At 47.4% G+C, this 17,238-nt stretch overlaps 1 protein-coding gene across 2 annotated transcripts in view; it reads right to left on the bottom strand.

Annotated features, from left to right (window-relative positions):
• Positions 1–16,935, bottom strand: part of NEK6 (NIMA related kinase 6) — a 42,180-nt gene extending 25,245 nt beyond the window's left edge. The window contains exons 1-2 of one of the 2 annotated variants that reach the window (XM_063410065.1): positions 16,775–16,935; positions 1,653–1,774 (exon numbers count right to left, since the gene is read on the bottom strand). In XM_063410065.1, the coding sequence (XP_063266135.1) occupies positions 1,653–1,745 (93 nt within the window). In that variant the 5' untranslated portion in view covers positions 1,746–1,774; positions 16,775–16,935. Of the gene's footprint in view, positions 1–1,652; positions 1,778–16,774 lie in introns of both variants that reach the window. The other variant, XM_063410066.1, reaches the window with a different exon arrangement.
• Between the last annotated feature and the right edge of the window lie 303 nt (positions 16,936–17,238).

The following is a 17,238-nucleotide window of genomic DNA, read 5'->3' as shown; positions in this document are numbered from 1 at the left end:
AAAGAAAAGCCTGACACGCTTACTCATATTTTGTACTGATGAGTTATAAAGCAGGAACAACCCCTCTGTCAGCACTGACAAAAAAAGCAGCTTTGGGAAGCACAGAATGGCAGGAGAAGCTTCTGGGGGAGCAGCTGCTGTTGCTGCTCTGCTGGGGGCTGGCGCAGGGGTTTGTCATGAACGGCTGGCAGGAAGGGAAGGCCACTGCATGCAAAGCTCCCTCCTCTTCCAAGACTCCAAGAACTCATGTTCTGGGTTTTTCTGCTGAAGCTTTTATCTCTGCCATTAATGACATTTCTCATAAGACCAGCTTGGTTAATTTTATCTTCCCAAACCTCCCTCCTTCCCACAAACTATTACACAGCATGTCTGCATTTTTCAGATTTTCAGAAGAAAGAAAGGATGTCATTTCAGATTCTTCCAGGTAAAAAGAACCAGAGATTTGGAAAATTATATATAAATATATTCCTGAGAAATGGAGAAACAGAAATATGTCATCAGCAACCCTATCATGCCACCAGTGTAAGGCTTCTAAATACTGCCTTTTTTACATGCATTTTTCCCAGTTCCTTGGTAGACTGTATGTTTTTGTTATTCAGGTCTTTTTAGGTTATTTTGACAGCAAAACCAAAGGAAGTCTTCCTGCAATTTTAATTCCAAATTAGATCATTCTCAGAACAGTTTACTGGAGCCCTCCATTAACAGAACTTGGGTATTAGCAGAGTTGAGGGGAGGTTTCACTGAACAATGACCATACAGCAAAATGAGCCCACTCAGCATCAGCATCACAGCAGAACACAGATTATTAGCTACTAATTACACTTAACTATGTCATTACAAATTCTAACATGTGCTCCAAGATGCCATGAATGTATCTGCTGCACAGGAACACTTCCTAATCTTGTTCATGAAATAATTACAGGGGCACTATCCTGCCAAATGAGGCAGTAATTAACCCTAATTGCTCAAAATGCAACTGGCTAATTCTAGGAGATTAATCAAGGGGATTCAATTATTATTAAATGACTTAATATGACAAATTGCTACATTAGGAGAGGGGGCTTTGCTCCACACCATGGTACTTTCCCAGCAGTGCATTCTCTGTGTGCAGAAAGCTCCCCCTCAGCAGGGCCTGAGCTCTCCCAAGGACAGCTCCTGCCTCAGCCCTGGATCCCCTCTGGGCTGCACGGGGACAACGGCAAAGGATCACCCCATGGTCACACCACTGCTGCAATTCTCCTCTTTCTGACAGCTTCCCATGGAGCTTTTGGTTTATTCCTGAAAATAACATAGGGGCTAAACTGAATTGTTCTAATCCACAGAAAACAGGCTGAAAAGTTAAGCAGCCAGAATTCACAAAATCCAGGTTTCATGATTACACAGACTGTGGGTTAATCCTGGTTTTAGCTCCCTTCTGCAGTGGGGCAGGAAGAGAGAGGAGCTGCTACAGTGAAACTTTATTACAAAAAGTGGGCTCAGGAAACTCTGGCTGACTGGCAGAATCCCAAACTGGATAGCCCCTAAAACTGCAATAACTGCACGAAAAACAAAAGGAGGGGGGCAAGGGGAGTTAAACGCTAAGAAATCAGGAGACCTCCACGGAATGAGGGTAAGAAAGGACAGAGGGAGACAGATCAGACACCTGCACTCACCTGAGGATCATGCTGGAACTCCTGCCCCGGCAGCTTGCACAGAGGGTTGTTCTGGTCCCCTAGGTGATGAGGATGGTTGTGCTGCCCTTCCATGGTATCATACCAGACTCTGCCTCTCGGTTCTGCTGAGGCAAACACAGGGGAGAGGTTGGTGTCCAGTGCCCGGCTGGCCGGGCAGGGGGCTCTGGCTGTGCCCTCCCTGCCCCAGGCTGAGCCCACAGCTCGGACACAGCCACTGCCCACAGGGCCCAGCAGCAGGGCAGGGCCAGTTCCAGGAGTGCCCAGCAAAACCCGGATCACAGACACTGCTGGTACTGCTCCACAACCAACAAAAGAGCACAGCACGGGTTTATTCCGTGTGTGGGTTGGGATCTACTAAAGACACTGCTTTTGTCACCTGTAACAGTAGCTACTGTCACTTCCCCAAGGACTCATGGTCCCCAGTCACTTGGGGACATCCAGAAAGCTCTGCCCATTTGTAAAACAAAAATGACAGAAAGTCCTTCCAGACTGTTGCCACTTTCTTTGGTCAAAGACATCAAAAATTTACCCACAGTCTTTCTTCCCCATCCCCAAATTACAAGTTTTTATGCAGACTGGTAAAACACAGGAAGCAGGAGCTAGAAACTATATTGGATTAAATGAGACTGAAGTGTTGTAGGAACAACAGACAAACAAGGGAAAATTCCATGAATGGATTCCTTTGCTGCAGTTTCAGGCCAGCCCAACACAGCAATCAGAAAGGAGAGTCTGCTCCTCCTCAAAAATGGTACCAGAACATGGGAAGAGCTGCCTCATGGGCAGCTGAGACATTCCAGTGCTGGAACAACCCTGTGATCCCAGATTAACTAATTCTCCTCTGGCACAGGGCTGCACACATTTCAGGAACACCGTGGCCAACAGTGACGGGGCAGCTGTGGACACCTCCTCTGCCTGCAGAGAAAGAAGAGACCGAACAGACCCCGATTTTCCAGCCCTTCGAGGAAACAAACCCAGACTTGAACTATCTGTGCTCAAGCCTGACTTGGGGACAAACTCTGGTCATTCCAGCAGCTGCTCAGGGAACCAGGACTGGATCACAGCACTCCCTGCTCCACACCAGCTCTGGGGCCAGGCTCTGGCTGTGAGGAGCACCAGGGGCAGGCACTTCACACCCTGGAGAGCCCCCCTGCCACCAGCAGGATCTGCACTCAGGCACTGCTTGTTTGAAGTGCTACAGCTGGGAGCAGAGGAAGGAGTAAGAACAAAATAGCAGCTTTGAAAAGGGAGCCAGCAGAGCTCCCATGACAGCAGCGAGCCCGCTGACACCTCGGGACAGCGTGTCCTGCCCCAGAGCTGCCTGCCCCAGGCTGCCAGCTCGGCTATTCCGGGCTTTGGCACGGAACAGGGAGAGCGAAGGGGAATCCCCAGGAAGGGGCTTCACAGAGGATCTTCAAATAGCAGCCAAAACAACAGGCACTGCACTGCATCAGAAAAGGTACAAGGTACACTCTAAACACTGGCTCATTTTTACTTGACATTGTCTTAGCTCTCCACTTTTCCTTTTATTCCTGCTTCCAAATTTCCTACAAAGCTCTGCAGTATCAGACATTTTCACACTGAGTCTTGACTATGACTGTAAATCAAAACATCTTTAAATTGCATGAAACATCACATATCTTTCCAGAGAGTGACTAAAAGAACAGGACCATCATTACCATCATGGGGAAAATGTCCACAACCCATGTGGGATAACAGCTCCTTCTCCCACACTGTCACCCTTCAGCTGCACAGTTATTACTCCATGCAGTGGCACTCACAGGTAACCTGGAGTTTTTCCAAATACAGGGCAAACAGAAACCCTCTTGTGCAGTCAGCCCGTGCCACATCCCCAGCTGCAACTCCTCTCTGGGTACCTGAGTGTCCTTACACCTCATGTCTTGCACCTAATCAGTAGAGAGCAAAACCAAATCCCATCAAACCCCTGATACCTTGCAGGTACCTGACAGGTGGGATTCTCAAGGCAGAACAGCCCAGGGCACTCGGTAGCAAAGGCCAGGATCATTAGTTAGAGACACTCATTAAGGAGCAGAACCTCATCAGCATCCTGGCATTGAGTCCCAGCCGCCCCGGTGCCCCGGGTGCTGCTCGGTGCAGCAGCTGTGACCAGTCTGATCGGGTATCACCATGTGTCTCGGGATGCCTCCAACTCAACTGCAGGCCAAATTATTTGCTCCCAGATGTATAATCAACATGACAGGCCCGTGCACCTCTTGAGCAGGCAGCAAAGCAGCAGCTTGTGCTCAGTGTTACAACCGTTTTCTGTACCAGCACTTTTCACCTTCCTGCAAGACACAGCAGCTGCTCCGTGTGCGCAGCGCTCAGCCCTGCTGCTGCCCACCACACACACATTTACACACACACACATAACTGAGTGTTAAAGCACGCATATGTGACATTTACAAACCTGCTTTCCCCCTCAGTTACTGTACACCTCTCCTCCTACACAGGGACTGGGCGGGGGAGCCAAGCAGCTCTGCCTGGGTACCTCGTGTGAAACAAACCAAAACAAAACAGCAGGTCATACATGGTGCCAGAAATCCACAAGTTGATTAAAACCAGCCAAGTACACCACGTAACCTACTGCACAAATGTCCTTCTTTTAGTACACACAGGAGTGTTCAGGGACTGAAATGCAGCAGTGCACAGCCCGCAGGCCCCAGGCAGCTGCAATACCTGCAGGGATGCACTGCCCAGGGATGCACTGCCCTGCTCACTGCAGCCTCCCCAAGGCTGCAGCAATGCAAACTGTTCTACAGAATAAACACAACCACACCAGCCCCACTTCCTTCCTCTCCACTGCCCAATAATATTCTTCCTCTTCCTTGCTCATAAAATAAATCTGCCAGGATACTCTATGAGATTACCTATATATTTAAATGATGATCTGGGCTTATGATTACATTATCGCTGTGGTTCAGGGTACGTGCTCTGGGGAAGGCAGCCCAATCCTAGGAGAGTATTATTTTCGAGTGACTTTTATTGTCCATTACTTTACACCATTTCTGTCACAGCTATGATGTCTGGTAGGAATAGTTCACAACAGAAATATCTTTGTCGTTAGTATTCTCATTGCAATTTAGTCAGATCAACCTTTAAATCTCATCCATCATACTGAAGAGCTTTGGCAAAGCGAGCACAGTAATATATGCTTCCATGCAAAACCTAATTACAGGCTAGGTTAAAAAGCCTACCCTGTTCCTTCTGCAGTGCAAGGTGACAGGAAATCCTGAGCATCCCTTGGTTTCTCACTCTCCCTTTTTGCTGGTGAAGTGCGTAACCCGTTCATTACAGCAGACTGATTCTGTCTGGCACATGACAAACTTACTTGAACCTAACAATTAAACTTCTGACAGCGTTTCCAAAAGCAGAGAGTATTTACTGTAAATGCCTGACAATTTTTTTCCTCTCTGCTCATCTCTCTCAACAGTCACCTTATGATGACTGGAAATTACCATAAGCAAATAGCAGTCTAACATCCAAAAACCCCCTCATGTTAATGTGAAATACACACCTGCCAACACTGAAAAAAATATGAATATGAATGTTAAAGGAAACAACACGAGGAACGGCACTGAAATGCTTGAGGAGAGAACGCTGCAGTCAGAGAAGGTGATCCAGGAAAAGCCTGCCCAGCCTGTGGAGGGTGCTGGGCATGGCACGGCCACCCCTGCCCTGTGACAGGGACTGGGGCCTCTGTCACCAACACCTGTGGCTGCACTGAGGGAATTCAGGCAAAAACTGTCAAACAGAGTCCAGTAAATCACCCAGAAAGAGTTTCTGGATTTCAGGCCTAGCCTCTATAGACTCACACACACAGACATGACCGTGTGAGTTACCTGCAGTTTATAACCCCTGGGAAGGATGAGGGTCTCCGTAACAAACTGAAGAGAGGAACGGTGGTTCAGTCACACTCACATTTCAGAGGCTGGATTTACCTGAGAGCAGCTGCAGAGGGGTTTCTGTTCAGACATTGTGCAAACCAGATTTTCAACAGCCAGTAAGGGATGGGCTCCTCAAAGACCCCAAATCCACCGACTGAGAATGTTTGAGTGAAATGGCTGAAAAGCCCTGGAGCTTTTTCATACCATGTCAACAACTGATACTCATTAAACAAATGCTGTGACAGACACCATAATTCACTGTTCCATACCTAGAAGCAAAATGACATTAAGACAACTATTTAAAGCTATGCAGAGTCATCTCTCTGTGGATGTCAATAAAACTAATGCTTCCTGCCAATAATTAAGTGTATGAAACATCCCACTCTGTTTCGAATCACTACCCACACCCAGCTCAGGTCCACACTGCCATTCTAAGCAAGCAGGATTATAACTTCAAATACTCTGGCTTCTGGTTTGGGGAAAAATCTAGTACAACAGCTTGAAAACAGCAAGGTGAGGCACAGTGTGCTTGGCTGGATCACTGTGCTTGAGAAAGCCACTTGAGCTAATACAACACTTTAGAGAGAACATTTCTGCCCATCTCCCACCATGTAGGCAGGTAGTTTACTTCTAATTTTAGTTTTAAGTTTTAAAAGTTTTAACTGAGTTAAGGGCTGGATTTTGTTTGGTTGGGTTTTTCCCTGTGTTGTAGTACCAAATCCCTAGAGCTTGGTCCTGAACCAAAAACCATAACTGCCTAAGTCTTCTGGACACATTTCAGATGCTCTGCAGATCCATCCCTTCCAGGGCTCGGCTTCACAGGGCTCCTATCAAACAGCTCCAGGATCAGTGCCAAGAGCACTTTGTGATTTATGTTTTAAGGTAAATGTTCCTTTTCACCAGCTTAGCTGGACCATTCCTACCCCTTCTTTCACTGCACTCAATTTCCTACTACAGCACCACATGTAAATATTTGTGTGTGATGTTTGTGTAGGATGTAAACATCAAATACATCTTTACATCAGAAACTGAGGATGGACAGCAGTCAGCAGCAGTTAAAGGGACAAGACTTCCTCTGGAGAGAGGTGATCCTGTGGCCATGGTACAGAACAGCAGGCTGCATTCTTCCCCAGCCAGTTTTCACTTAGGTGTGTTTCAGATAAAGTAACAAGCCAACCTTAATTTATATTCTCGCAGTTGCAATTTTGAGCCTCCAGAAAATTCACTGTATTCATTTTTATCACCTTTAAACCATCAGAGCCAGATCTCTCAGGCCACCACTGTTGCTAATGAAATACATGTCAAAAACAAACACGTACCAAATCTACCTGGAATTTTACTGTATTGCTTACCAAGCATGCAGCAACATGCTCACGTTTTAATTTATAACGCAATAAAGCTTTTAAACACCAAGCCAAATTATTTAAGAACACTTCTGTTATCCTTCTTGGAATTCACTCATTTCTGATGAAGGGAAGATTAAATATAGGCTGGAAATATATTCATAACATAAATGTTCACAGAAACTGCCAGACATTTCCCATCATTAAATGCTAACTGCAGTGAGTCCCGTCTCCTGGAGGCCCGGAACTCACAGCACTGCCTCCTCCGTGCCAGGCTGGCTCCTGGCACAGGAGGGGGTGACTGCACTGCACCCCAGGTGACAATGACAGCTGAGACACAGCTCCACTCTCCAGCAGCATCTGAAGAACCCTGCCAGCACCAAGAGCAAAACTCAACACTTGGGCAGATGGAGGGTTCTGAGGCTATGGTGGAACCCCTCAATCTAAAGCATCCCCTAAAATAAGTTTCTACCAGACACAGCAAGGAGTCCAAACTGCTTCCACAGTGGTTCCCATCAAACACCTTTAGGAACCACCCATCCCACACAGGAGCACAAGGGAACAGACCATCCTAAGCCAGTCGTAAGACAAAACCAGAACTGAGATCTAAAGTACAAAGAAACAAATTGAATCAGCTCTGCTGCTACAGCCCCAAACCCTCAATGTGGGATCCATTCAGCCCTGCCCGTCCTCAGAAAGTTTAACAAACATACCACTTTGAATCTCAACAAAGTTTCCTATAAATCTTTATGTACATATGTGATTGGAAACACCACCACTTAGCACTTATAAATATCTTTTAATTAGAACACTTCCAAGCACTCCAAGAGTATTAAGCAAACTCACAAAAATACTTCTGAAATACTGCTGTAATTTCTGAAATGTCTGAGAAAGGTAGATCAAAGTACAAGAGCAAGGCCATGTCAGACGGGCTCAAAATCCACAAAACCTGCTGTAACCAACCCTGCTCATGCAGCTTCTCTCTACAGCCGTGCTGTTGGCTATTAAAGACCCGAATTTTGTCTCAAATCCAGGGCAAAGGAATGGAGGAAAATAGAGATATATGTTCCCCCAACTTCAAAACATCAGAACAACAGCTTGAAGTATTTACATTTCCCATAATCAGGAGGAAAAGGAAATGATGCTGAGGATTGTGCAGCCCAGCCAATACAAAGATTCATGTGATTCAAATCCAAAAGCAACTTCAAAGCCACCTCATAAAACTCTACCCAAAATATGCAGGCAGCCAGATGTTGGCATCGCAGGAAGAGCTTTCACAGCATCTGGATCCTGCAAGCAACAGCCAAACGGAAGTAGAAACTCTTCTCCATGTAAAAATATTTAATGTTTCTCTACTTACCAAAATAGCTATGCTAGAAATGTTGTTTGGGTTTTTTCTGTCCCAAAATAACTCACACCAAGTAAGACTGTTTTATCAATATTGCTACTAAATAAAAGTCAGCTTCCCTGCACATTCCTGAGTATCTGGAACCAATGGCACAAGTTTTCCAAAAATTGATGCAGTTCTTCAGTTCATATCCCCCCTTCCATATCCCTGTATGTGGCACATCTCATCTCCCTTCCCACACGGGCACAGCCGTCCTTAAAGAACAAGATTCATTCACCAGTACCTTGCAGACCAAGGCCACAAGGTAAAACAAAGAAGATCTGTTCTTTATAATGTCTGCAGAGCTACTTTTATTACTTATTTTGATGACAGACAGGGTTAATGAAGTTCTTGCAGAGAACTCTCCCTTTCCTGGGCTAAATGCCCAAATTCTTTCAGGATTCACAAGACTTGTCTATTTAAATTGGGTCCAATTTTTTTTCCCTACAGAAAGGCCTGCACAGAATGTTCTGAAGAGAAGCTGGGAATTAACCTTTCAAGCAAATTATAACTAAATGTGCAAGCTCTGTATAAGAGACAAATCACATTTCACCCTGTATTCTGCCCTCCATTACAAATTTCTATTGCTTTAATAAGCTTCAGTGTTGAAGCATAAACTCGGCAGTATCAGATTACTAAAAACCATGAGCTTACTCATGGAAACAAGAGTCCTGCCCACCCTGCATTTCTTTCCCAACCTCCCCAATGCTGACACCTTATTAATACCTGTGAATAACACACTACTACTCATCAAAAGAAATTTTTCAAGTCCAACAAAATCCAGGTGCAGCTATGCCTGACCAGGAAAGTGGGAAGCCACGTGGCAAAGTAAGCACAAAAGCAGAACAGTCTCTCTTCCTGCATTAGAGATGAAACAGAAAAGCTAAAATAAGACATTGCAGTCCCTTCAAAATGCAAAGCAGGGGAACTAAAAGAAATCCCAATAAGTCAGTCACAGAATAAGCTATTGCATACCTTAATATACAAAGAACTAAATGCAAACACAGGTAGAGAACCACCCCCAGCACTGTTTACTCTTGCATGGTAAAGTTCTTACATCTGACATAATGTTATAAATTGAGTAATTGACCCACGAGGAAGTAAAGAGCTCAAGAGAGTTAAAAATTACCCTATAAATACCATAAAGATTAACAGGTTTGAAACACCCACCCAAGAAGCGCTTACTCTAAGTAGAATGATTATGAACACACAGCAAGAATATTTACTCCATGGCCCTGGGTTCAGTATATACAGACTCCACAAAAGGCAGCGCTGCTTAACAGTGACAGCTGAGAGTCACTCCTTGGGTTCCCAGTTGTTTCAAGGGTGGCACACACACACTCCGGTGTGACCTACTTGCTTCCTTAAAATACAGTCATGTATTTTTAAAACCTTTTAAATGTTCCTTGGGGGGTTTGTTACAGTTTAGTATTTTTGAGACTTTCATTTTTTTACAGCTCTGACAGAAGAGCTAATGAAACACCAGCAGCACAAAGAATGAAGTGGAATCTCCATGAAAGAAGAAGGAATTTTTGCATTCATGTTTGGTGTCTATGTACCCTGAGACTTCTCCTGGGGGAAAGAAACCCTAAAATACCTACAGCTTCTCTCCGTGTCTCCTCACTGCAACGACAGAGATTTGCCCCAAGAACCAGAGCCCACCACAAACCCTCAGAGGCTTGAGAGTGTTCCTATGCAGCAAACAAAATGTTCCAACCAGGAAAAAACCCACCCCTTTTCAGGATGGCAACAAGTGTCCACAAGGTTAAGAACAGGACAAGACACTTCAACTGGAATTCCTGAAAGGATTGTATTGAATGTACTTTGAGTCTGTCATCTATCCTGTAGGTCGGCATTCCCCAATTATTGCACCATCTGCAGCGATTTTCCTCTCCAACTCCACAGTTTAAAAATCACCAAGTTAAGAAAAAAGTTACTCTCTCAAGTCAAAGGGGACAGTTGGCTCTAAGGAAAGAAGAAAAATTGGAACTTACATTATCCTGGACCACTGGAGGCAGGAGACAGCAGCAGTGTGGGAAATGAGCACCACCGAGCAGGGGTGAAAGAGCTCGGGCTGTGCCACCCCCAGCTCCCTGGCTCTCAGAGCAGTCCCAACCACCCAGCACCCGGTTCTTCTGTCACCAGGGACTTCAAACTTCACTCCATGCACACCAGGAGCTTTTAACAGGTTGGTGGTCACGTCCCACCTCACGCAAGTGAGCTACCCAAAGACCCAACCACAAAAGTAACTGGAGAACAGGATCTGTCACTGAGCTCTGCAAAACCAAAGATTTGCAAATCCTCGCCAGGGTGTGGAGCAACACCTGCTCTGTCAGCAGGCTGAGCTGGGACAGGGTCACAGCCCTTATCAGTGTGGTTTTTGGTCCCTGCAATACCACCCACGTGGTGAGGAGATCGTGATTCATTTGGAGACACTGTGTGGAGGAGCAGGATGGCAGCAGCCTCCCCCAAAGGGACAGCACAGCCAGCCCTGGGGAGTCCCCCCACATCCAGCACCGAAGGGTGTTTAGGCTCAAAGGTGGGAGGATGCACTGAAACAAGACACTGCAGCCTCCCCGGGAAGGTCCCTCAGGTCTGCTGGCACTGCTGGTGGGGACACTCTGACTGCCACTCGTTTTAGAAAGAGCTGTGCAGTGCAAAATGTTATCACCCTGCTCAGAGGGGAATCTCTGCCCTTTTCCCCAGCACCGCCACACTCAGGTTCATCACCCTCAGCTCCTCCAGGCTGGCTGGTTCGGGAGAGGTTTGAGTTCACACACTCCCACACGTGCCCCTGCCGCATCAGGAGCAGCCCTGCCTGCCAAGAGGGCTCAATTCCTTCCAGGGGTTTCTGGAACAGCAGCATCTCCACACTTGGGAAATCAACATTTCCACACCATTTCCTAGTGATGTTATATGAACAATGCACCCATCCATCCACTGAGTTCAGAAAAAAGCCTGGATTAGATGGACCCAGCAGAGGTGCAGGCACATAAAGCCTCAGGGAGCTGAGGCCAGCAGGGACCACTGCAACACCCAACAGGGAGAGCTCAGCAGCTTCAGACTACAACCCAAACCAGCCAACGCTTTGATAAAATAACAAAATTCATTGCCTTCCTAAATCAAAGGCATTGATGTGTCCAGACTGGTGCCTAAGGACTGTCCCAAGGCAGGGGATGGGCTGGAACCTACTTTGATTCCTCGTGTGAAGCACAATTCAAAGGTTGGAGTCCAGAAATGGAGACCAAAGTAACGCCAAACAAATGAGCACAAAAACTGTAAGAAGTGCCTAAGAACTGTAAACTGCCTGTAAATAGTCCAGAGGGGTTAAACCCAGAAAGACAGCAAGGAAATCACCGTAAAGGAGACAGCTGGACGCCAACAGCAACAACAACTTTGTCATTTAAAAAGAATGATCTTATCACCTTCTGCACTTTGTGATCTGACATGTCATAACTATTTTAATAAGTTTATAATTGCCATGGTGAACTAGCTCAACTAGCACATCCAATTTATAATCCCAAACTTCATGCAGTTCCGTGCAAAACCTCCATTTCTGCCATCTTGATATCTCAGCAGAAAACACTCAACCTTAAACATACTCTTTTTCAGACTTAGTTACATCTGGACTCTATGAAAAATGTGGATTTGCTGATAGTTTCTAAACTCCCTGATTTTCTTGGGTGAAACACAGCACAAGCACAGGACAGACAATACCACCCGATCTTACCAAAATACAGCAGACTACAGAAGTCATGGAGTACCTGCAAAGCCTTTTTTTTTTTTTTTTAAGATGCAATAAATAATACATCTGACTGTTCAACAAGCATCTGTGTGGTTTCAAGAATGCTTTGGAGTACAAAATTCCCAGGGTCGCATTCACTTGCAGCACTTGGTTTCAAATAGAGATGAGTCTGCTGTCGGTTCACTTAAACGTGTAATGGGAAACTCAAATTTGACTAAAAGGTTGTATTACATTACTACAGGGTGTATATGGAGGCCTTTTTAGAAGGAAGAAGCTGAGGGGTTTTTTCTCTCCCATCTGCGACAGACAGCTGTTCACTGCCTGGAATCCCTGATAGCAGACACTTAAAGTAGCACCAAGCTGAAGCAAATAATTTAGCAATTTAATTTCTTTCATTGTGCTGACACTGTAAAATTATTTGCAATTTATTGTACCATGCCATATTATAAGGCATGTCACAAGACTTAACACTGGAAGCTACATCTACTGTTTTAACAGAATAGAAAATACAGCTTCTTGCTGAAATATTTTAAAATGGTATATTTTAAAATATTTAAAAAACAATCCAAGAGACTTCTCATGTCTGGACAGTAATGGCGCTTACAGTGAGTCCAGGTGTTTAAATACTTAGCACAGGTTAGAACTTGAAGTAATCCTGATTAAATTCAAGGTGCATATAAAAAAATATGCCAAGATAGAAGAATAATTATCTACCTGTAAAAAGATCTGACAGCTTTACAGGCTTCTGCATCCAAACTACTATTAAAAATAACTCCTTGTGCTTTTCTGTTTTTAAACAAAACTCCACCTCCAGGCTCTAGAACTGCCACTTGGTCACACACTCAGAACCTCAGTCCCCCCATTCTACATTTCAGCCAACTCCAGACAGCATCTTCCAGCCTAGAAACACACACCTCCTCACCACCCCCAAAACCTGGGAGAAAAAAGTTTGGAAATATTTTATGCATTTAATTTTCTTCGTAATTTAGTCACACTGCAGCAATTCCAAAAAGTACTAGGACTTTTCAATCAGACCTAAATCTAGATTTTGCATGCAAATGTTTCGGCTTCTGGGTTTTTTTCTTCAGAAAGAAAAATACTGCCTGGGCCAACATCACCTCTCGGTTTGAACACTTTGAGCTCTTCTTTCACCTCCTAGATAGCACATTTTCCTCCATTTAACTTTCGAGACAGAGCTCTGCAGTGAAACAGAGAATCCTCAAGTGGAGGAGACCCAGGGTGCAGGCTGTTCCCAGGGCACACATCCCAGTCGCTGAAAGCAGCCCTGGATCCCTCAGGGCACCAATTCCCCCACGGGAAAAGACAAGGACACAGCTCAGGAAAGCACCAATGCCCTTCCAGCAGCACAGAGCGTTCAACTCTCCTCCTCAATCCAGCTCCTTTTGGCTCTGTGTTCCTGCACCAACTCACTGTGGGCTGGGCCAGCCCACAGGATGGGGAATGCCAGCCTGGAATGCCAGCCTGGGGCACCAGGGGAACCCCCCAGGCCATGGCAGCAGCTGTGTGGGGTGAGCCCAGCCCCTCAGCACTGCCTGCTGCTGCCATGCTCCACATAAACTGCTCTTATCTCACAGCACGCCCTGCCCTGCCAGGGGAAAGCAGCTGAGTACTGTGCCTGCACTGACAGCTTTACAGAACTGCAATAAACACAGCTTAACAGTGATTGGTAACAGAAAAAAACATCTTCAAGGCCTCTGCCTTTAACAGGACAGTATTCACTTTGCCGTTTCAGACAAGCTTTAAATTCCACGTGATTTGGTACTGGGAAAGGCCACTCTGTCCAGTCCATGCAGTGTGGCACAGGCACAGAGCCTCCTCTGCCACCGTGCCTGTCCCATAGCCAGGAGCAGAGCAGAGCACCGTGGCATTCTCAGCATCTTCAGTGACAAGTGGCATCAAGGCCATCATAAATTATATTTCAGCCGCATGACTATTTAGTTTTTGCCTTCAATATTACTAGACTTTTTCCTGCATCTTGTATTTATATTGGCTACATCGACTCATACCATGTAATTTCCACAAACAGCCCAGTCAGGCACCTGGGGAGGTGGACATTGGATTAGTCACCATCTGCCCATAAAGGGTAAAACAGACCGGCTCAGTGAGTTCCCAACACAAATGCAGGAGTGTGTCATGGGCAGAATGGCCATTCACAATTCCCGAACCCTAATTCTGTGCTCAGACCCACAAAGCATCACCAGCACTTCTGTCTATACAAGTGCTGAGCTGCAGTAAAACTCTGGAAGCTGCAATTAGAAACAGGTTCCTTCAGTGGTGAAGGTGAGCCCAGCTTCTGAAAGGCTCCATGTACTTATTGCTCTCCTCTGCTGAAGATCACCATGAACAACCTCTTTTGCAGCAAGAACTTCTAACAAAAGCCAGTTAGAATGACAAAAACTAAAGCATAAGTTTGGCTGTTAAATGCATTTTCCCTAAGGACCCATCTAAACTTTCATTTAGGACAAAGCAAAAGTCCTACAAGTCCCAGATTTCCACTTTTGTCATTTCATTTTTGAAACCTTCCTGCAGGTACTTCCTCTGCTCCTCCAGCCACAGTCCATTTTCTTGCTTTAGATTCAGAATAAATACATTTGATTTCTCCCACCTGCCCCAGCTATTGGCTGCTGCAGCCACAGGGCTCTGCAGGGTTTGTTGTTGTTATACATTTTTTTTAGCCTCTAGGTCAAATATATATTCACACCACATGAAAGAAGAAAAGATGCTAAAATACATCCACTAATTAATTCTGTACACATCTAGAAAGCTGCAGGTGTTCAGGAAGGGGACTTGTTGGTAACCACCCCCATTTTACAGCTAAGAGAGCAGAGGAAGAGCAGGAGAAAAACCCACATGAGCATTTCTGGCTCCCACCCCCATTCAAACAAAAATACTCATTTTACTCCGAGGAAACAACAGCTCATTCAATATGCAAAAAAAAACCTCTTTCAAGCCATTGCAAGAGCCCTTCAGACCAACAGGTAGGTGTGAATAAAGCCCAAAAACACACTGCAGGAGAAGCCTCAGAATCTCTCACTGTTTTCTGCAGTACAGGCTCAATAACTGCTAGAAATGAGATAAAGCCAGTGTAGGCTCAGTATTTTCAATGTACATTTCAGTGTTACAGATTGACATAAAACTTCTCAGGCAGGATCGCAGGGGGCAAGTGCTGCAAAAAACCCTGGGCCTCAATGTGGGCGTGGGGTTCAAGTTATTGATCTTCAGCTGGTTTTGTCCCAATAAAATGAACAGTGAAGAATTTGAAAAGGTATATAAAAACTCACATTCCAATTATGCATGCACCCTCTCCCACAAAATACCTATTTGTCAAGAAACAGAATTCCAGAGGAAGGAGGGGGAAATGAAACAAGCAGAAACATTTTATACATCACAGGTGTTAGGAAAGCAAAAGTTTGCTTCTGCTCTGACAATTCCTTTGGGGTGACACTCACACTCCTCTAGAATCTCACTTCCCACAGAAGATGCTCTTTTTCCATCATAATAAAAGTTTCTCACAGCTCCCATTTTTTAGGTCTGTAAGACTCAGAGCCAGAGGAAACAGGCAGCAACAGTCTTATCTAAAAGCAGTTCCTTCTTTTTTTCTGTTGTTGCTTAACAGAATATGACTGTCACAAAGAACGTCTACAGGAAAAAAATAACAGTGGAAGGAGTTTGACTCAATGTCAAGAGAGTCTCAAATGTAAAAGCTGTAGAAATGCTGCAGAAGTTAAACGGTTGCTTACAGTGATTCACAAAAAAAAAGAACTTTTAAAGGAGACACAGAACTGACAGCAAGACAGTCACAATGTGTCAGGAACTTGCATCACTGGACTTCTAATTGCTACAATATTTCCTATCAAACCACTTCTCCTGCAATAACGCCATAGGCAATCACCATAGGCAGAGATATTCCATGTGTGCGAACAGGCAGACAAACAGATGGGCTCAGAAATCCACCGTTACTCTAACCAAGCACAAATCACACTTCGGAGGGAGGCACACGCTGGGAGGAAAAGATGGTATTTGATAGTTCAGCGCTGCCATGTGCTCTCTCCACAGCCATGTGTGATCCTCGGCACCGCGGTTACCGCGGGGTCCCGCCTCGGGAGAGGGCGGCCGCGGGGCCAGGGGCTCGCCAGCGAAGGGTCTCGGCAGAGCCCAGCGTGAGGCGGCCGGGAGGGTCTCGGGGCCTCCCGCACTCGCTGGGGCTCCGTGCGCCAGCCCCGGGAGCCGCACCGAGGAGACGAACCAGCACACCCCGGGCTCGGGGGGCAGCGCGCTCGGGGGGCGCGGGGCCGGGAACGGCTCCTGCGGGGAGCGTGAGCTCGGAGCACAGCTGCTAAAATGGAAAAAAACCCCAAACCTCTCCAGACCTCCGAGCGACACCGAGGCGCGCAACCGCCGGCGTTCGTATCCCGGTCCCAACTTTGCTCAAGTCTCCAGGCCGCCGCTCGGCCCGGGGCTGACCCGCCCGCTGCCGGCCCCGCCGCTTCCCGCCCGCGCACGTGCGGGCCCCGCGGCCCGGCCCTGCGCTCCCTCACGGCCCCGGCGGTCCCGCCAGCGCGGCCGCGCTATCCCTCCGCCGCCCCCGCTCGGCGCCGCGGCCCAGCCGGGGCTGCCCGGAGGCGCCGCGCGGCGCCGGGGCCCGCGGAGGGCGGGCACGGCCCCGGCGCGGCCCGGCGGAGCGCGGGGCCCCGTGTGCTCACCTGCGGCGCGGCGGAGGCGCGGCGGAGCCGGCGCGGGGGCGCGGGAGCCCCGCAGGACCGAGCGAGCGGCGCCGCGTCCCGCACGGAACTTCCAGCGCGCGCCCGCCCCGCGCTCCCGCGCACGCGCCGCCGCCCGGGCGCGCGCGCCGCCGCTGCCACGCAGGCCGGGCGGGGGCCGCGCGCGGGGGCGGCGCGTGCGCGCTCGGCGCCACCTGCGGCCCCGCACCTGGAGCGGCCCCGGATTCCCGGATCCCCCGGATCATCCCCGGATCCCCGGATCATTCCCGGATCCCCCGGATCATCCCCGGATCATCCCCGGATCCCCGGATCATCCCCGGATCCCCGGATCCCCCGCTCCCCGGATCATCCCCGGATCCGCGGATCATCCCCGGATCCCCCGGATCATCCCCGGATCCCCGGATCATTCCCGGATCCCCCGGATCCGCGGCTCCCCGGCTCCCCGG

This window comes from Prinia subflava, chromosome 12 (assembly GCF_021018805.1).
Source record: "Prinia subflava isolate CZ2003 ecotype Zambia chromosome 12, Cam_Psub_1.2, whole genome shotgun sequence".
Lineage (NCBI taxonomy): Eukaryota > Metazoa > Chordata > Aves > Passeriformes > Cisticolidae > Prinia > Prinia subflava.
This window is presented reverse-complemented; position numbering and strand designations above follow the sequence as displayed.